At 37.8% G+C, this 22,293-nt stretch overlaps 2 protein-coding genes across 2 annotated transcripts; one reads left to right on the forward strand and one right to left on the reverse strand.

The window, feature by feature from the left end:
• The first annotated feature begins 5 nt into the window (after positions 1-5).
• Positions 6-1,073, forward strand: LOC123320133. The gene is made up of 2 exons (XM_044907326.1): positions 6-576; positions 691-1,073. Exons 1-2 carry the CDS (start codon positions 6-8, stop codon positions 1,071-1,073), a joined length of 954 nt encoding a protein of 317 aa, XP_044763261.1.
• Positions 1,074-10,458: 9,385 nt separating this feature from the next.
• Positions 10,459-11,828, reverse strand: LOC123320132. Its single transcript, XM_044907325.1, has 2 exons — positions 10,618-11,828; positions 10,459-10,556 (listed from the first exon to the last, which is right to left on the reverse strand). The coding sequence occupies exon 1, from the start codon at positions 11,761-11,763 to the stop codon at positions 10,711-10,713; it is 1,053 nt and encodes a 350-aa protein (XP_044763260.1). The 5' UTR covers positions 11,764-11,828; the 3' UTR covers positions 10,459-10,556; positions 10,618-10,710.
• Between the last annotated feature and the right edge of the window lie 10,465 nt (positions 11,829-22,293).

A 22,293-nucleotide genomic window follows, 5' to 3' on the forward strand; every position in this document is an offset into this window, starting at 1 on the left:
GGCTTATGGACAAAAGTGGCTTATCATTTTTGGATGAAACCTTTATAAAGTGCTGTGAAATGAATGAATCTACTAAAACCACAATCGAAAAACCAAGAGTGGTGAAAAAGGGGTCAGGTGAGAGTGAAATTGGACTACTGAAACAGGAAAATACGGCAGTGAAGTATGAGAATCAAATGTTACGAGCGGAAATTGAGCATCTAAAGTCTATGCTAGAAGAGTATAAGGAGAGTAGAGAACGACTCATTAGTGAAATAAATGATAAAAACCTGATTTTGAAGCAAAATAATCAACTTTTATTTGAAAAGATTAAAAGGTTAGAAAATGATGATCCTAAAAAAGTGGAGTCCAAACATGAAAAAAATTGTCAAATCATAAACAATAAAAACATTGAAAGCAATGACAATTTAACAGTCACAGAAATACCCATGTCTCGTATAACCTCGAACTGGAAACCACAGAACACATTTACATCAAACAATAAACAAAACCCCAAAATGCATGAGAGAGATCTCAGCAAAAATCAAAAATTAACGACAACTTCTACGGGAAAAGGGCATGATGTGGAATGTAAAGGTAAACAACAACAATCACCTAATATTGCAAGAATGCAAGAAAATAGAATAAACCCACTTGATCATGGTACTGTGGATCTCACTGGCGTACTTGAGGACAGAATTCAGTTTTCAGGAGGAGACGGTCAGCAAATGGGAGAATGGAATCTAGTAGGACATAAAAGGAAAACTTCAAAACGGTCAAGACCAGCTCCAATTAAAGGAGAATTAGAAAAATTCAACTTGACAGTAGCCGAGAACCAATGTTGTCTGTTCGTGTCGGGTCTGAATCCAGATGTAGTTGCTCAAGAAGTGAAGGAATACATAGATGAGACCTTCAACATAAAATGCAAATGTGAAAAAATGAAGACTAAAAAAGATAAATTCAAAAGCTCTTTTAAAATATATGTCCCAGTTGATTCAAAGGACAAAGTTATGAATGGAAGTATGTGGGGAAAGGGGATTATTGTTAACCATTTTTTACACCTCAGAAGAAACATCGACAGAGAATTGAATTAAGTGATTGCTTAAATATATTGCATCAGAATATACAATGCCTGAGAAACAAACTGCCTGAAATAGAACTCTTGGTAGAAGAACTCGAAAAACCTCCTGATATTATGTGTTTCACTGAACACTGGATGGATGGGCAGGAAATTCAGTTTTTGAAAATCCCAAAATATAATGTTATATCAAATTTCTCCAGGGAACAGTATATCCATGGGGGAACATGTATTTTAATCAGGGATAACATTCATGATTTTGAAGACATTCCAGATATCACCAACTTAAGTGTGGAAAAGCAGATTGAGGTATCTTGTGTGTACAGCAAATCGAGGAAATTAATGGTCTTGTCTGTATATAGAACTTGTCGGGGAAGTATACAGGTATTTATGACTAAAATGGATCAATTACTCAATGTAGTAAACAAAAAATTTGCTAAAAGCAAAGTGGTACTATGCGGTGACTTTAACGTCAATTTAATGGAAGAAAGTGAAGCAAAATACAATTTCCTGGATATGCTTGATAGCTATGATTTACAACCAACAATATATGAACCAACTAGAATAACAAAAACATCAAAAACTTTGTTAGATAATATCTTTGTCAACACTCTTGATTTTGCAAATAACAGCAATATAAATTCTCTTTTGTGTGATCACATGGCTCAGTTCATAACCATAGAAAGTAATAATGTTATACATAAAAAAACTACTGAGAAGAAAAGACTGTTCACTAACACCAAAATTCAACAGTTTGTTCACAGCTTACAGGATGTATCTTGGCAGGATGTGATGAACGAAATGGATACGGAAAGAGCATATAACGGTTTCTCAGAGATAATGAAGATTCACTTAAACCTTATCTTCCCACAAAAAAAATGCACTGCCAGTAGGAACACAAAATCATGGATTACTACTGGGATAAGAACATCAAGTAAGCGAAAAAGAGTAATTTGGAATGAAGTACAGGAAGGAAAAATAACACTTGATTACTATAGAAAATACTGTCGAATACTCAAGCAAGTTACTAGACAGGCTATATGGATGAGCAACAGGAAGTATATAATGGAAGCTGAAAACAAAAGCAGAGCCACATGGAATCTGGTAAACAACATCACAAATAAAAAACATGGTGGAAGTAACTCTATTCTGAATGCATTTCCTCAAGGAAATGAAGACGATATACTAAATAATGTCAACTCATATTTTATTGACTCAATCAAGAAAAACTGTGAAGTAAATACTAATGTTGATAACATAAAATCTTGCAGTAAGAGTATTTTTCTGAGTCCAGTTGTAGAGCAAGAAATGTATCACTATATCCTAAATCTGAAAAATAAAAAATCTGTTGGTCATGATGAATTACCTGTGGAACTTCTTAAAAAGTGTGCATCAATAATAACATCACCTCTGACACATATATTCAATCAGATTTTACAAACAGGGAAGTATCCTCAGATGCTAAAGGAAGCACTTGTGATACCAATATTCAAAAAAGGCAGTAGAGAAAGATTTGACAACTACAGACCCATATCACTACTATCTAATGTGAACAAAATTTTTGAAAAAATAATCTTTGATAAACTCATTAAGTTTTTTGAGGAAAATAACATATTAGTTAAACAGCAATGCGGTTTCAGAAGGGGTAAATCTACCATAAATGCGATATACCAAGCACTCAAAACCATAATAAAATCACTGAACCAAAAGCACACCACAGCTGCTCTATGTTTGGACCTGTCAAAGGCCTTTGATAGGGTTGATCATGAGAAGCTATTAGCCAAGTTGGAAAAATATGGTATAAGAGGTGTAGCACTGAATCTAATAAGGTCATATCTCACAAACAGAATGCAAAAAACAACCAGCAAGGGGAAAGATGGTAACATAAAGACTTCGAAGTGGAAACAAGTGAAGAGCGGGGTTCCCCAGGGATCTATCCTAGGTCCATTGCTCTATATTCTTTATACAAATGATTTGATACAGTGCACTGACAATAATGCTGTTATGTTTGCAGATGATACAACTATAATTACTGAAGCTGATAATTTAAATGATTGTAGATCTAGTCTTGAAAAAGATATGGAAAAAATGAATAAATGGTTTAATGAAAACAACCTAATGCTTAATATAGACAAAACTAAAGTCTTATTGTTCAGAGGTGAAGAAACAGATGAGTTGAATTTAAAACATCAAGATACAAACATCAAAACAACACAAAGTCTATCATTCTTAGGATTAAATATTGACTCTAAGCTAAACTGGAAGAGTCAAATTGAAAAACTTGCTCCAAATATAGCACGACATTGCTATGCTTTAAGGGTCATCCGAGATACAATAGGGGTGGATGCTGCATTGTCTGCCTATCATGCTTTCGTTCACTCAAGAATCAGATATGGGATAATCTTCTGGGCAAGATCTCCATTAGTTGAAAGAATTTTTCTACTACAAAAAAAATGTTTAAGAGTAATTTTTGGAATGAAACAAACTGAAACCTGTAAAACTATATTTAAAAACTTTAGTATATTAACCCTTTACAGTTTGTATATATATGAGTGTGTAATGTTTGTCATTAATAATCGTTCTGAATTCAAAAATATAGAACATCCCTATAACACCAGAGGGAAAAATTGTTTAATTGAGGATAAGCCAAACTTCTCATACTTGCAGAGAAATGTCACATATAGTTTGTTGTCAATATGGAATAATTTACCTGAAAAATTCAAAAAACGATCTCTCAGTGTACAGAAAAGTAGCCTTAAAAATTTTCTTGTAAAGAAATGCTATTACAGTTTAAACGAGTTCCTAAATGAAAGAAATTATGAGGAACTGTAGAATTTATTTTCTTACTATTTTGTTTTTTTTTTTCTTTTTTCTTTTACCTTTGTAAATGAATTGTGTTTGACAAGATCAACAACTGTATTGGTTACATGATTGAATAAATGTATCTCTCTCTCTCTCTCTCTCATCTCCACACTGGATCTGAAACAAGGATATTGGCAGATACCGTTAGCAAAGGAAAGCCGCCCGATTACTGCCTTCACAGTTCCAGGAAGGGGATTGTTCCAGTTCACCGTCATGCCGTTTGGTCTTCACGCTAGTCCAGCCACATTTCAGAGATTCTTAGACACCGTTATTGGCCCAGAAATGGAACCGGAGGCGTTCGCTTACCTGGACGACATAGTTGTCCTGGGGGAAACTTTCGAGGAGCACCTGGAGAACTTAAGAGAAGTATTCCGACGGTTGAGAGAAGCCAATCTTCGTCTCAATCCCGAAAAGTGTGACTTTGTGCGAAAATCCCTAAAATACCTAAGACATGTCGTTACCTCCGAAGGAATCCGTACCGACCCGGATAAAGTTTCCTCTATCGTAGCATTCCCAGCGCCGAAAACCATCCGTGAATTGCGCCGTTTTCTGGGAGTTGCTAGCTGGTACCGCCGTTTTATAGAGAACTTTTCCGATGTCGTTTCACCGTTGACTCACCTGTTAAAGAAGAAACCACGTTGGAAGTGGGGTGAGGAACAACAAAAAGCGTTCGACCTCCTGAAACAAAAACTGACCGAATCACCGATACTGGCCTGTCCGGATTTCAATCAACCGTTCGTCCTGCAAACAGACGCCAGTGACGTAGGCCTTGGAGGAGCCCTGACCCAAGTTCTTGATGGAGAGGAAAGGGTGATCGCCTATGTCAGCCGTACCTTGAACACCGCCGAAAGAAATTACTCCGTGTCCGAAAAGGAATGTCTCGCCATTGTTTTCTCGATAGAGAAACTGCGACCATACCTGGAAGGATTTCATTTCACCGTAATTTCCGACCACATGAGTCTGAAATGGCTGAATTCCATCAAGTCACCGTCCGGAAGAATTGCTCGATGGGCCGTTTTCCTTCAGCAATTCGACTTTGAAGTCCAATACCGGAAAGGTGCCCTGAACAAAGTCGCCGACAGTCTGTCCCGAAACCCGTTACCGTCTGTAGATTCCGTATGCCTGGCCGACGTCGAAGTTCGCTGCAGTTGGTACAACAAAAAGCTCCAAGAGGTACAAAGAGACCCAGAAGATTTCCCTGACTACGCCGTTGAGGATGGGAAACTGTATCGTCACTTCTGGGACTCTTCCGACTTTACTGAAGTTGGATCCGGACAACCATGGAAGCTCTGTGTACCCACCGAACAACGACTGGAGGTCCTGAAAGAAAATCACGATTCGGAATTAGCTGGTCACCTGGGAATCTCCAAAACCATCTCACGGCTAGCCCGGAATTATTACTGGCCAGGGATGTTCAGAGATGTCGCAAAATACGTGAGAAACTGCCCATCCTGTCAAAGGTACAAAGTACCACAACAGAAGACGCCTGGAAAAATGCAACCACATAGAATGACTGATGCACCGTTCCAAGAGGTCTGTACAGATGTGGTTGGGCCACTCCCCCGTTCCAAGAAGGGAAATTCTTACGTAGTGGTGATGCAGGACCGTTTCACGAAGTGGGTTGAATGCCGTCCGTTGCGGAAAGCCACCGCTAAAACCGTTAACTCAGCCCTATATGAACAGGTTATACTCCGATATGGCTGTCCGAAACTGGTGATATCTGACAACGGGGTACAGTATGACAGTAGACTGTTCAAAAACAGTCTCCGAGAGCTAAACATTGCTCACCGTTTCACCCCTCCGTGTACACCACAGTGTAACGCCGTAGAACGAGCCAATCGTACGTTGAAGACTATGATAGGTCAGTTCTGTGAAGCCGACCACCGTACTTGGGATGAGAAGTTAGGTGAACTAACTTTCGCCCTGAATACCGCAAAACAAGAATCTACAGGATTTACACCGGCATTTCTGAACTATGGAAGGGAATTAACAGTTCCAAAGGCAATCTACTCGTCAAACACCCAAGACGAAGACACCGAGGAGACAAACAGAAGCCCAGAAGAAAGTAGAGTAAATCTTACTCACCGTACAGAACAAATCAGTCATCTTCAGGAGGCCTATGAGTTTGTCAATACCAGGTTGTACCGTGCATTTGAGCAGCAAGCTCACCATTACAACCTCCGTCGAAGAGAAGTTCGTTTCCATGTCGGTGATAGAGTTCTGCGCCGTGCTAATCCGTTGTCATCCGCCGTTGATAGCTTTGCAGCCAAGTTGGCTCCGAAGTTCTCTGGTCCGTATACCGTTGTGAAAGTAATTTCACCCGTTGTTTATGACCTGAAAGATGACAGTGGTAAGAAAATCACCAATATTCATGTGAAGGATTTAAAACCGTTCCATCCGTCTGATCATTAGTAAGTACACTGTATAATGACCGAAATCAAAATAAACCCTACCGTTATATTGTACTGATCACCGATAATAAATGGGATACATCCGTTCTGTCTGACTCTATTTCACTCCTCTATTACCGTTAAAAATAATATTCATCACCGAAACTAGGTTAGTAATGGGGTACTACCGCTGCTTTCACTGAATAAGTGCCCAGGTGAGTGAAATAGAGCCTTATACTTGTATCTCCTCATTAACTGACAAAATGTACATACCTATATTTCCGCGATTCCACCATAACCGATAGATCTAACCTGGTCTGCCAGTGTTGGCAGACAGTGTTCCGTACAGTTTTGTTTGTTCTGTGCAGCTTATTGCCACCAAACAGGACCGTCTGACTGTCATCCAGTGGGTAAGTCGTATCCCACACACCTACAACAGAAAATTTCGTTAATTCACTGGAAAAACAAGAACCGTAACAGTTAATTCAATTTTTCTGTATTATTTGTGAGACCGATAATAACAAGTGAGATACACCCGTCCTGTCTGTCTCTATTTCACCCCTGTGTCACTGTTAAATACAATAACCGAATAGAAAATAGCAATAGAAGGCTGACACCGCTTACACCGATATTACAAACTGGCCTGAACGGTAAGTGAAATAGAACAGTATATTTGTATCTCCTTATTAAAATTACCGACCGTACTTACCGTTTCTTCCGAAATTCCACCGTACACCCTGTTATCCCTCTGCTCCAGGATATCAGTATACTAAATGCTTTTCTCTCATTTTTATGCAACCTACAACTGCTGCTGACTCCAACACCATCGGACAAATCGAAATGGTACTCACTTTGAAGATTCCGTCCTGCACTGTTTCCACTATTTTCCGCCATTTCTTTCACCGATGGAAATGGGAATCGAAATTTGGAACCACAGGGCGAAATTTGACGGTTGGACTTTGGACGTTAGCTGATAGAACACAGAACTTCGACATCCAAGCGCGCCGTCAACGCGGACCATAGAGTGGGAGTAACCGAGATAGCATTAGCCGAGTATACGCCACCTGGAGTAGATTAGGTGGACTTGTTTAATGTAAATCCGATCTCAATCATCTTGCCGTGAATAGTCAAACCGTTAACCGGACTTAGTAGATTTCACCGTGAAAAATTTAATCCCCTATTTCATCGTGGATTCAATTTTTCAACCGGAGCCGGGGGGATGTAACGAGAGGGTAGTTTTCAAACCTACCCCCTCATTTTAGAATAATTATTTTAGTTTTCATTTTTAAATAATTTTGTTTGAATTAATTTTCCGAGAAATATTTTTAATTTCTAATTCAGGACTCCGACATCGTTCGGAATTGTAAACATACCGCACCGTTTTTATTTCCTAAAAACGATGTCGCACCGTATAAAACATCCTGAATTGGAAGATAACCGAGGTTTTTTGTTCGCTAGCGCAGATAAGTCGAAATTAAAACGTCTTCATCGACGCAAATTTACCGAATTTCGACTGCCGGGCACATCTGATTTCCGCACCCCCCCTGTGGGTATAAAATCAGATGTTCCCCCGCAGGCCACTTCACTTACGATTTTCGCTTGACTTATGACTGACGATTTTCACTTTTACCTTCCGCCGTTGAGTTTTAGTATAAGATTTCTTTTGAGTTTTGGGTTCATTTTTTTGCCGTTCAGAATATAAATTTTTAGTTTTGTTTTCTCTCAGTAATTACCGTGTACCATTCGGGTGATTTCGAGAGTTGTGAGTGTTGGTGGCCGAATATAGCCCAGAGGTAAGACGACACTCCGTTAGTTTTTTTTATTGGAACTTCAGTTTTCCGTCGACATCCCTCTTATACCCGAGTCTGAGTTCCACCCCTACTGTCATTAACGTACCCTGCTGGTGTGGATACCCGGGGGGTAGGCGAAGGCACTTTGGGGTGGCTCACCCTTTCCCGAAATTTCCCGTCTTATCTAGTTCCACCCCTATTGTCGTTAAAGTACCCTGCTGGCGTGGATACCCGGGGGGTACCGAGGACACTTTGGGGTGGCGCACCCTTTCCTCAGTTCCCGTCTTTTTACCCCGTTCCCGTGTTCACCCCTACGGTTAGGGAGGCATTCTGCTGGTGTGGATACCCGGGGAGTGCCGAACGAGCCTAAGGGTGAGCCGTCGTATTTCTGTGCTATCTTTCATCCCCTAACCTGGCTGAAGTCCAATATCTGTCCGTCAAGTGTACGTCTCAGGTTCTGGCTGGCGAACAAGTCCGTTAACCCCCGTATAACGTCTGAGATCGGATCCCGTGTCATTCCGTCCGTTTTGCCCTGTAAATCTCACTGATTTCGAGTCACTGTAAGAATTTTGTAATAGTGCCATTTGTGTTCCCCTTTTACGAATCGACCAATAAAAGTTGTATACGTTGATTCTACCTATCATTGTGCGTCGCTAACATCCTAGACACCAGGGAACCCTGTCTCCGGCTAGTAGCTGCCAGGGTAGGTTTGCTATTCTCTAAAGAATAGCTGGCGCTCGAGTACACCGAGGAAAACCCCAATTACAGCCTACGTAACATGGAGGTGAGCGAATACCTGATCAGGTGGGTGGTGGAATACTTTAAAGACCGCTGTGTAAGAATTGGTAGCGTATCACATAGGTGTTCCAGCGGAGTTCCCCAAGGGTCGGTGGCAGGTCCGTCTCTGTGGAACGTGGGCTACAACGGTGTCCTTGGATTGCCCTACCCGAGTGGGGTTTGGGCTGTCGCTTATGCCGATGATCTGGCGTTTGTAATAGAGGCAGATGATGAGGAGGAATTGCAGTGGAGGATTGAGAAGACGGTGGACATGGCAGGGAGGTGGATGGAACCCAGGGGACTCAGGTTGGCTCCGCAAAAGACGGAAATCTTGATAATCAAGGGACCGAGGAAGCAGGGTAACCTCAGCGTCAACGTCGCCGGTAGAAACATAACTCCAGTGAAGGAGGTTAAGTACTTGGGTGTCACGATGAGCAAGGGGCCGTCTTTTGGTGGGCATATTAAAAACATCGCTGAGAAAGCCGCAGCTAAGTCAGATGCTATGGGAAGACTCCTGCCAAACGTCGGTGGACCCCTATATCTTAAAAGAAGAGTGCTATGCTCAATAGTACATAGTGTACTCCTGTACGCGGCACCAGCCTGGAGAGATGCCATGAAGAGAGAAAACCACAGGAGGCAGTTGGTCAGCATCCAGAGACGCGGACTCCTCCGAGTGGCTTCAGCCTACCGCACTGTCTCTGCTGAGGCAGTACAGGTGGTGGCTGGCTTCCCACCGCTGGATCTCATGTTGTCAGAGGCTTGTTTTCTGTACAAGGTTGGTAGTAGACTCCAGGGCAACAGGACGATGGCTAGGAAGCAAACCCTCAGAAAGTGGAAGGAGAGATGGGAAACTGGTGGATCAGTGGCCAACTGGACGCGAGGACTTATAAAGGACCTGGAAAAATGAATAAATTGCGAACACCGCGGAACGTGCTACTTCTTCACACAGTTTCTCACGGGGCATGGATCATTTGGCACGTACACAAAACGAATTGGTAAGACACTGACGGACACGTGCCACGTGTGCGGAATTCAGGACAGCCCACAGCATGTAGTTTACGAGTGCGACAGATTTGCTCGGGAAAGACAAATCCTTGAAAATAAGATTGGAAACCTTCCAGAGATAGACAATTTAATTTCCTTTATGATACAGGACGAAGTATACTGGAACGAAATCTACGGATTTGTAGTGTACAGAGACATCCTGTATAATATGTGTATGATGGGTTGTCTGAAAGCCAGGCGCTCCATTTCATCAAAATCTTAATGTTGTGGAAATCTTATCACTTGTCCATGTGTGGCGGTTTTTTCTTTTGTTCGCTGAATTAGTTTAATCATTTTCACAAGTCGACATCTTCTTGAAGAGCGAATCTTAATTATTGAATTTTTATTACATTGAGCCTTCTATTGAGTTCATTTGATTATAAACTTACTGTCATAACGGTGAGATACCACTCTTGAGCTTGGTCAACGGTGAAGGAAAGTGATTCAAGAACACCCAAACAAGTTAAGTATTCACACCACTCAAGGAGACGAATGTTCAACCTTGAAAATCAACATGAAAAGGATAAGTCTAGAATGTTTATTATTGTATTAAATAATTGATCGTTTGGAATTTTGTTAACCTAATTTATTTAGTCAAATATAATAAGACGTTTCGGGTTCGGGCCCTTTTTCAATCTAAAAACAAATATCAAAAACACAGTTACATATACAATTATTCGAGATAGAGATCTGTCACCTTTATTTTAACAATTTCCAAGTCTTCTGCTTGTGGTGCATGTGTCTTCATTCTTCATTTTGTAACATAATGTGGTGCTAAGTTAATGAATTGTCAAGTTGGTGTCGTTGTCACTCTTCTTCTTCTTTCGTTGTCGTTTTCCGCTGTCTTCTTTATAATCGTTGAGTATATTTTGTTCAGACCATTTATATCTGTTCTGTCGTTGATAGAGTTGGGGTTTCGTTTTATATAAATCATTTCCAAAAATTCCCTGGTTCTTTTATTTGTTTCCCTATCTAATATCCTTGTATTCTCAAAATTGAAAGTGTGGTTGTTTTCTATTGTATGTTTGTAAAGGGCTGTTTGAGTTTTAGAATATTTGTGTCCTTTTATCCTGTTGTTCAGATTTTGTTCCGTTTGTCCTATGTACACTCCATTACATTGGTTGCATGGTATCTCGTAGACGATATGTGATTTTTGACCTTTCGGGACTATTGCCTTCAATCTCGAAAATAATTGATTAACCTGTATAAATGGTTTGTGTGCAATCCTTATATTGGGGTATGGCTTTATTATGTTTTCTATTTTCTCAGACAGTGTTGGGATGTATGGTAGGGGTATGTAAACTATTGGCTCGGTTTTTGGATTTTGGTAACTTAGTGAGTTGTAAAATTTATGAGTGCGTTGTTTTATTGTTTTCTTTATCATTTCTTGGGGGTAATTGTTTGTGGCAAGTAGGGAGGAGATCTGATTTAGTATCTCCGGTCTATAACGTGGTGAAGTTAATTTGATTGCTCGATCTATATAATTGGTTACTATTGCTTTTTTCTGTTTGATGTTATATACTGTGTTATAATCAAGTATCCGGTCTGAGTTAATGGTTTTTCGGAGCATTTTAGTTTCTATTTTGTTATTTTCTCTAATGATGGTCATGTCCAGAAAGTTGATTTTATTGTCCAGTTCTGTTTCTAGAGTAAATTTCAGTTTGTTGTTAAGATTGTTCAAAACTTCCATTATTTCTTTAATTTGATCTTCTGTTGTTATAATTAAACAATCATCCACGTACCTCTTGAAAATTGTTATTCTATATGATGAATTTAGCAAAACTTTTTCTTCAAAATATTCTAGCACTAATTGAGCCACTGCACCAGCAACCGGACTACCCATAGCTACACCATCTATTTGTTGGTAAAATTCGTCTTCGTATTGAAAATAGCAAGTTCCCAATGTAAGTTGCACTTCCTCTATGAATTCAGTTTTCGGTAGATCTGTATATTTTTCTATGAGGTGCCATTTTTCCTCCAGTATCTGTGGTACCAGTTGTGTGGGGATATTTGTATATAGGGACACAGCATCTATAGAAAATAATTTTTGATCATCTGGAACGTATAGTGTATCTAATTCTTGTTTAAGTTCATAGGAGTTCTTGGTGTAAAAGGGATTTTTGTTTATAACATTTGAGAGAACTGATGCTAAATATTTGGACAGCTTATAAAATGGTGTTTGCGTATGAGAAATAATAGGTCTGAGTGGAATGTTTGGCTTGTGGAGTTTTGGCAAGCCATATATTTTCGGTGAAATACTATTATGTACAGTGAGAGATCTAGCGAGGGTTGGTGATATAAATTCTGAGTTTTCCCATTTTTTAATTATTTCGTTATTGTGTTTTTGTAAGGAATTTGTTAAGTCTCTCTTTATGCGTTTGTATGTTGTTGTATCACTTAGCAGTTCTCTAATCTTTGTTTCGTAGGTAGATTTATTCATTACAACTGTTGAATTTCCCTTGTCCGCTCTCGTTACTACAATCTGTGGATTATCTCGTAGAAATTTCTTTGTTTTATTGAATGCTGTTATATCCTTCCTTTCTTTAAAATTCAGTTTTTCATTTTTAACTTTGTCGTGGTGTTTAATTAAAGTATTATGTTTAAGCACGACAAAAAAGCAAGTGGACTGTATGAAATTCGAACAATAATAATAAATCAAACGATAAAAAAGTAACACCAGAACGATAATCTGACTCACCTTTCTTTCACTTTCGACCATAAATTTCACCGAATGTGATCGACACTCTCCAAAAATGCAACGAAAATCTACCGTCGACGAAGATGCGAAAATCTCTTCTCTTCTCCTCTCGATCTTCGGGGAAATATCTCTTCCCTCGAAATTCCGGTGTTGCCAGTATTACACATTGTGGTGCAAACAAGGGAAAACAAGCAAAATATTTCGACATTGGTCTATTCGTTCCGAAATTCACAAACCAAGAAATATGCGAAACCCTAACATTCCGCTCACCAAAAATATCAAGATATTTTTTTTTTTTTTAAATAGAACCCGAAAAAAAAAATCAATGTACAGCTTGATTCAAGCAAAATAAAATAAACAAGTGCATATATACTCGAACCTCCATGTATACATAAAAAAATTAAAAAAAAAAACTAATTTGATTTTGGTAGTGGACATAATTTAGTAAGTCCACGTTTGAACTGACTATCAGGTGTTTTCACCGAAGCCACTCGAACAACTCCATCCCTGCCGGGATATAATTCCGTGATTCTACCAATCTTCCACTTCAATGGGGGAAGATTTTCATCCTTTATCAGAACTAAATCACCGACATCTATTCCAACACCGTCGCTCGTCCATTTCAATCGTTGATTTAAAGAATGCAAGTATTCAATGTGCCATCGCTTCCAAAAATCTTGGTGCAATCGAGTCAATAATTGCCACCTATCGAGATGATTGAAATTCAACGAAGTCAAATCAGGGTCCAGCAAAGCCGATAACGGTTCCAATGTCAAAAAATGACCTGGAGTCAAAACCGAAAAATCATTGGGATCTGAACTTTGTTCTGTCAGAGGGCGCGAATTGAGCACAGCTTCTATTTGAACTAATAATGTGTTCAATTCTTCGAAAGTGAGAATTTGTTCTCCTATTACACGATACAAATGTGTTTTGACCGACTTGATACCGCTCTCAGCAAGACCACCGAAATGTGGTGTGGCGGGAGGATTAAACGACCATTCCAATTTTTCGTATTCCGCAACATCCCTCAAGATGTTCTTCAAATAATTTGCTGCCCCTACAAAGTTAGTACCACCATCCGTGTGAATGTGTGATACTCGACCGCGTCTTCCAATAAAACGACGAAAGGCGGCCAGAAAACAGGCAGTACTTAGATCCGAAGCCAATTCTAAATGCAATGCCTTTGTAGCACAACAAACAAACAGACAAAGATACGATTTCTGCATTTTAGCAGATCGCAATCCGCTACTTTTGATGGTGAACGGACCACCAAAGTCGATACCCACGCACGAAAACGGTTTAGCCTGGGATATACGAAAGGGAGGCAAATTTCCCATCAATGGCTGAAAAGTTTTAGGATTCGTCCTGAAACATTTGAAGCATTTTGAAATAATACTGCGAATTGCCCTTCTAGGTGACAGAATCCAATACTGTTGCGAGAGCAAATACTGCAGTGTACGTAGACCGGGATGCAAATATTTGCGATGAAAACTTTCGATTATTAATTCCGTCAATCTATGTTTTCTAGGTAGCAAAATCGGATATTTCTTATCATAAGATAATCTACTATTAATAATACGACCGCCTACTCTGAGCAAACCGAAATCGCATAGAAACGGCATCAATTTGCGTAGAGGTTTCGAAAGAGGTAAACCTTGTTTTAACCGCTTTATTTCTTCCGCAAAAACAATACTCTGAACGTTTCTAACAACGATCATTAAAGCCGTATTCAATTCTATGGCAGTAAGAATACCACTCATCTTATGTTTATCTTTCCGAATATTATTCATGAATCTATAAAGATAGGCCATAATAGACTGTATTTTACTTAAAGACGAATATTTTTCCAATAAAGAAGAAACTACTCCATCTTCAACATGAACATTGAAACTATAAAGTTTCGTTTCCGATATTATCTTATCATCAGAGAAATTTTCTGCAATTCCATTAGAAACAGAAAAAACACTTCTAAGAAAAGGGGGCCCCGCCCACCATAACGAATTATCTAAAAGCTCAGAGGGTAGACAACCTCTAGATCCGATGTCTGCTGGATTTTCACAACCATTAATATGATGCCAGCAACTTGGACTAACCTTTTCTTGAATAGAAGCTACTCTATTGGCGACGAAAGTCTTCCATCTACTTGGTGGAGACTTGATCCAACATAATGCAACATTTGAATCTGACCAGGCAAATGTGCGAGTTATAGTGAAATTGGAAACAAATACCGATTTTATATAACTTAACATGTTACTTAACAACACGGCGGCACACAACTCCAATCTTGGTATCGATACCTTTTTTGAGGGAGCAACCTTTGTTTTTGCCAGAACTAATATCGACTTGTATTCGAACTCCGAAATCTTCATTCTCAAGTACGCAACACCAGCATAACCTCGTTCACTCGCGTCACAAAATCCGTTCAATTCACAAGATTTGGATCGAGGAATTTCTAAAAATCTAGGAATTTCAAGATTTGAAAGAGACTCGAGTTCTGATCTATATTGATTCCATCGAGAAACGATATTCTCTGGAGGAACGTCATCCCAATCTAATCCCAAACTCCATAAAATTTGGTTCAAATATTTAGCAGAAAATGTAATAGGTGCGAGAAAGCCTAAAGGATCAAATATTCTCGCTAACTCCGATAAAATAGTGCGTTTAGTGCATTCTTTAGATGAAACATTCACGGTATAACAAAATACGTCTTTAGTAGGATTCCATTTCAAACCCAAGACTTTAACAATAGAACTGTCGTCCAAATCAAGAGGAATCTGTTTAAATTCATCTGGCAGAAAACTAAGTAATTCAGAACAATTTGAAGCCCATTTCCTCAGAGGGAAACCGGCTTTTCCAAAAGCACAAATCAATTGTTCGATAATTACACGAGCATCATCTAAAGAATCACTTCCCGACAGAACATCATCGATATAAATATCATTATTTAAAATTGAAATGACTAACGGAAAGTTACAACCCTCATCAATGGCGAGCTGTTTGATTACTCTATTTGCAAGAAACGGCGAACATGTTAATCCGAATGTAACCGTATTCAACGTATATTCTAAAAGTGGTTCATCACTAGAGAAACGCCAAAACATACGCTGATAATCTCGAAACTTAGGCGAAACTATAATTTGTCGAAACATCTGCTTAATGTCAGCAGTAAAAGCAATACGATGTGTTCTGAAACGAGCCAAAAGACCCACCAAATCAGTTTGTAATTTGGGGCCGACGTACAACGAATCATTAAGTGAAAACCCCGATGTGCATTTTTGAGATGCATCAAAGACTACTCTCAATTTAGTTGTCAATGAGTCAGGTTTTATAACGCAGTGATGTGGCAAATAATAGGATTTAGAATAATCCGTCAAAGTTGGAGCAATGGTCATATGTCCCGAATTCAAATAATCACGCATGAAGTCATCATACTGAATTTTCAAAACATCATCCTTGCTTAACCGACATTCCAAGTTGAAAAATCTTTTGATAGCTATCTCCCGAGAATCTTGAAAAGATGGTTCCAAATTCGAAATAAAAGGCAAATCAACTATATATCGACCATCAACATCCCGAGTTGTAGTTTTCGAGAAGATATCTTCGCAGAGCTGATCATCTTCAGAAATGACATTATGTTCAGGTACTTGTTCCAACTCCCAAAATTTCTTTAGCGTATTTTCCAATGATTCTACTTCAGTTGGACATGAAACCAAAAATGATGTTAAACCAGCACTATCAACAAAAGAATTTTCTGAACCGATTCGTCCAGTCAAAACCCAACCGAATAATGTATTGATAGCTATAGGTTCTCCAATATTATTTTCAACTTTACCTGGAATTAATATCTGAGCAAAGATATCCGCAGAAATGAGCATATCAATCGAACGCGAACTATGAAATCTGGGATCAGCCAATTTCAGAGAAGTTATATGAGGCCAATTAAACGAAGTTATCTTGAAATTTGGCATATCCGAACATATTTTTGGTAAAACAAAGACATCAACTTTTAATTCTTGCTCGGTGTCATAACATGAACTAATCGTACAAGTTGAAGATCCCTTGGGTACAACGGGAGAGCTACCAATTCCATGAATCGAAGTTGTCAAGGGAAAATATCTCAAACCTAACTTATTCAAACATTTTGATGTTATGAAACTAGCCTGACTTCCATTATCAAGCAATGCACGAATTTTTTGTTTATTACCAAATGCGTCTTTTACCAAAATTTCTGCTGTCGAAAGCAAAACAAACGATTCTGACGATTTAATAGGAGAAATTTGCAGAGAAACTGCCTGATTTAAACTAGTTTGAGACTTATTATCAACTATAGCCTCAGAACTATCCGAATTATTTTTATGAATCAAAGAACCTGAAACTGAAGTGCTCGGTTTATTTTCCAATGATCGATTAAATTCAACTCGCTCAAAATGTAGAAATGAATGATGTCTACTACTTCCACAACGTCCGCATGACGATTTACTCGGACAACTATTACAACGATGAGAAGATTGCAAACATTTTAAACACAACTGATGATTTTTAGCTAACAAAAATCTATCATATGGAGAGCGATTCTGAAAAATAGAGCAATTCAGGTTCACGTGGTTCGATGATTTACAAAAAACACATGTTAATTTTTCAACAGAATTTGCATCAGCTAAGAATGAAACCCGCGAACTATTATTTCTAACAACTTTAGGAGCACAAGCCGAAGAATTATTCCTCTGAACTTGAAACTTATCATTCGATGATTCGACTGTCTCTAAGGCTTTACAATGATATGACAAAAATGCTATTAAGTCGGTATATTGAGGTAATTCTACCTTACTGTGATCTAATTCAAATTTAGTTCTTGTTTTGAAATCGATTTTATCCAAAAGTATATTAAACAATGGAAAATCCCACGAATCAACCGGAAAATCCAAATTGTCCAAAGCGGATAAATTTTCAGAAAATACATTTAACAATTTCCTCAATGAAGTAACATTCTCCTTTTCTAATTTTGGAAAACGAAAAATTTCGTTCCAATACGAAACTGCTAAAGGCCTCTTGTTATTATAACGCTTAAGTAAACTACCGAAAGCGATCGGATAATTGTCCCCTGACAAAGGTATTCCTTTAACTATTTCCAGAGCATCATTGGATGTACTACTCAAAAGGTACTGAAATTTTTCTATGTTGCTCAACGACAAATTTTTGTCAACCAATGATACGAACAAATCACGAAAATTAGGCCATTCTTTCAAAACACCTCCAAAAGTGGGTAGTGAAATCTTGGGTAATCTAACGTGCGATACTGTAGGTGGAGCAGTCTCCGTTTCACTGTTTCGATTTACCTTTTCAACCAAATTATAAAAGATGGATTTAACAGTGAAATATTGTTTATCTACTAAAGAACGAATATCTTCCTGTGTTTGAAGAACTTCTTCACCCTCATTTGCCCTCGCATTAACAATCTTGAAATGGCTAGCTTCGAATTGTTTATAAATTGACTCTAACCTATTCATTCGCATCTTCAGCTCCGAAATCAAAGCGGGATCGCACTGAGCATTCTGCGCTACCTCGAGGATTTCTGAAATACGATTGGAAGCGGTCTTACGATTGGCATAAGGAATAGCTAACGCAGACGCGTCAGATGGCATCCTGAATAATTTTCCGAAACAGGAAAATGCAAACTAATTGAACAAAATTTGGCAACAACGCTGAAACAAATGCCGATGATTTATTCCAATATTCAAGATAAACGATGGAACTCTTATCGTGAAAACGAAATATGAACGTTTTTTCGTCCGTTCGAAGATGTATGCACATATGCAGCTGTAGTCACTTTATCTGATATGAACGTTATCGAGTTTAATTTTCAAACGATTTTTGAAAATAAACTGATCGAAATCGAATGAATTTGACAAAATAAAATGAAATGAAAATCAATTTTTCTCAAAAACGAATCAGGCGCCGAATGGACCAATGTTTAAGCGCGACAAAAGAGCAAGTGGACTGTATGAAATTCGAACAATAATAATAAATCAAACGATCAAAAAGTAACACCAGAACGATAATCTGACTCACCTTTCTTTCACTTTCGACCATAAACTTCACCGAATGTGATCGACACTCTCCAAAAATGCAACGAAAATCTACCGTCGACGAAGATGCGAAAATCTCTTCTCTTCTCTTCTCGATCTTCGGGGAAATATCTCTTCCCTCGAAATTCCGGTGTTGCCAGTATTACACATTGTGGTGCAAACAAGGGAAAACAAACAAAATATTTCGACATTGGTCTATTCGTTCCGAAATTCACAAACCAAGAAATATGCGAAACCCTAACATATTATTTAGTTTTATTCTTATTTCATTTTGGTTTTCTTGCTTTAATTTCGTTATAATTGCTTCGATGGTGGCTATTATTTGATCTGTTGGAATTTGATTTGCATCTTTGGGGCGTATTGCAAACTTAGGGTCTTGGCTAAGTAGGAGTTGAATTTCGTCTGGAATAATGGTATCTGATAAATTCTTTATTGTGTTCTTCGTTTGAACTTGTGTGGCATTTTTAGTTGACTGTGACAATTTGACCAGTTTTTTGTTGTGCCTTTTTGTATTTAAATCTATGTTTTTCTTAATAATATCTGACTGTAGATCTTCAAAAGTGGACAAAATTTCATTTGAAGTATGTGTGAGGATAAGGTTTCTCTGCTGATCTAGTTTAAGCTGTAGTAGGTTTATACTTTTAGTTGTATCTGTTATAATCAGCTTAAGGATTTGTTTTCTATGTTTCTCATGCAATTTTTGAAACTTAAAGTTTAGATACTTACATTCAAGTTTAATTTGATTGGTGTTGAAATTTAGGAAATTTGGTAACAAATCTCTATCTTTACATTTAAGCAAGAAGATTCTTCTTGATTTCATATTGATTAGTTTGACGTTGGTTTTGGTGTAGTCCAGCATCTTTCTCAGGATGTACGCTGTCGGATCGTTTATTCCGCTTCTTTCATGGAACCTCTTGACCAAACCTATGTGCCTGCCGTTGTACTTTGTTTCTTCGATATGGAGGGGTTGTTCTGCCTGTCCCATTCTGGCCTCCTGTGTACATCTTTGGTTGTTTGCCATAATTTCAATCGTGGCTGATAACTTTGTTTGTTGGTATATTTATTCCATTAGTTTATTATTGTATTAAATAATTGATCGTTTGGAATTTTGTTAACCTAATTTATTTAGTCAAATATAATAAGACGTTTCGGGTTCGGGCCCTTTTTCAATCTAAAAACAAATATCAAAAACACAGTTACATATACAATTATTCGAGATAGAGATCTGTCACCTTTATTTTAACAATTTCCAAGTCTTCTGCTTGTGGTGCATGTGTCTTCATTCTTCATTTTGTAACATAATGTGGTGCTAAGTTAATGAATTGTCAAGTTGGTGTCGTTGTCACTCTTCTTCTTCTTTCGTTGTCGTTTTCCGCTGTCTTCTTTATAATCGTTGAGTATATTTTGATCAGACCATTTATATCTGTTCTGTCGTTGATAGAGTTGGGGTTTCGTTTTATATAAATCATTTCCAAAAATTCCCTGGTTCTTTTATTTGTTTCCCTATCTAATATCCTTGTATTCTCAAAATTGAAAGTGTGGTTGTTTTCTATTGTATGTTTGTAAAGGGCTGTTTGAGTTTTAGAATATTTGTGTCCTTTTATCCTGTTGTTCAGATTTTGTTCCGTTTGTCCTATGTACACTCCATTACATTGGTTGCATGGTATCTCGTAGACGATATGTGATTTTTGACCTTTCGGGACTATTGCCTTCAATCTCGAAAATAATTGATTAACCTGTATAAATGGTTTGTGTGCAATCCTTATATTGGGGTATGGCTTTATTATGTTTTCTATTTTCTCAGACAGTGTTGGGATGTATGGTAGGGGTATGTAAACTATTGGCTCGGTTTTTGGATTTTGGTAACTTAGTGAGTTGTAAAATTTATGAGTGCGTTGTTTTATTGTTTTCTTTATCATTTCTTGGGGGTAATTGTTTGTGGCAAGTAGGAAGGAGATCTGATTTAGTATCTCCGGTCTATAACGTGGTGAAGTTAATTTGATTGCTCGATCTATATAATTGGTTACTATTGCTTTTTTCTGTTTGATGTTATGTACTGTGTTATAATCAAGTATCCGGTCTGAGTTAATGGTTTTTCGGAGCATTTTAGTTTCTATTTTGTTATTTTCTCTAATGATGGTCATGTCCAGCAAGTTGATTTTATTGTCCAGTTCTGTTTCTAGAGTAAATTTCAGTTTGTTGTTAAGATTGTTCAAAACTTCCATTATTTCTTTAATTTGATCTTCTGTTGTTATAATTAAACAATCATCCACGTACCTCTTGAAAATTGTTATTCTATATGATGAATTTAGCAAAACTTTTTCTTCAAAATATTCTAGCACTAAATGGCTTGCCAAAACTCCACAAGCCAAACATTCCACTCAGACCTATTATTTCTCATACGCAAACACCATTTTATAAGCTGTCCAAATATTTAGCATCAGTTCTCTCAAATGTTATAAACAAAAATCCCTTTTACACCAAGAACTCCTATGAACTTAAACAAGAATTAGATACACTATACGTTCCAGATGATCAAAAATTATTTTCTATAGATGCTGTGTCCCTATATACAAATATCCCCACACAACTGGTACCACAGATACTGGAGGAAAAATGGCACCTCATAGAAAAATATACAGATCTACCGAAAACTGAATTCATAGAGGAAGTGCAACTTACATTGGGAACTTGCTATTTTCAATACGAAGACGAATTTTACCAACAAATAGATGGTGTAGCTATGGGTAGTCCGGTTGCTGGTGCAGTGGCTCAATTAGTGCTAGAATATTTTGAAGAAAAAGTTTTGCTAAATTCATCATATAGAATAACAATTTTCAAGAGGTACGTGGATGATTGTTTAATTATAACAACAGAAGATCAAATTAAAGAAATAATGGAAGTTTGAACAATCTTAACAACAAACTGAAATTAACTCTAGAAACAGAACTGGACAATAAAATCAACTTTCTGGACATGACCATCATTAAAGAAAATAACAAAATAGAAACTAAAATGCTCCGAAAAACCATTAACTCAGATCGGATACTTGATTATAACACAGTACATAACATCAAACAGAAAAAAGCAATAGTAACCAATTATATAGATCGAGCAATCAAATTAACTTCACCACGTTATAGACCGGAGATACTAAATCAGATCTCCTCCCTACTTGCCACAAAAAATTACCCCCAAGAAATGATAAAGAAAACAATAAAACAACGCACTCATAAATTTTACAACTCACTAAGTTGCCAAAATCCAAAAACCGAGCCAATAGTTTACATACCCCTACCATACATCCCAACACTGTCTGAGAAAATAGAAAACATAATAAAGCCATACCCCAATATAAGGATTGCACACAAACCATTTATACAGGTTAATCAATTATTTTCGAGATTGAAGGCAATAGTCCCGAAAGGTCAAAAATCACATATCGTCTACGAGATACCATGCAACCAATGTAATGGAGTGTACATAGGACAAACGGAACAAAATCTGAACAACAGGATAAAAGGACACAAATATTCTAAAACTCAAACAGCCCTTTACAAACATACAATAGAAAACAACCACACTTTCA

The sequence above is a fragment of the Coccinella septempunctata genome, chromosome 9 (genome assembly GCF_907165205.1).
Source record: "Coccinella septempunctata chromosome 9, icCocSept1.1, whole genome shotgun sequence".
In the NCBI taxonomy this organism is placed as follows: Eukaryota; Metazoa; Arthropoda; class Insecta; order Coleoptera; family Coccinellidae; genus Coccinella; species Coccinella septempunctata.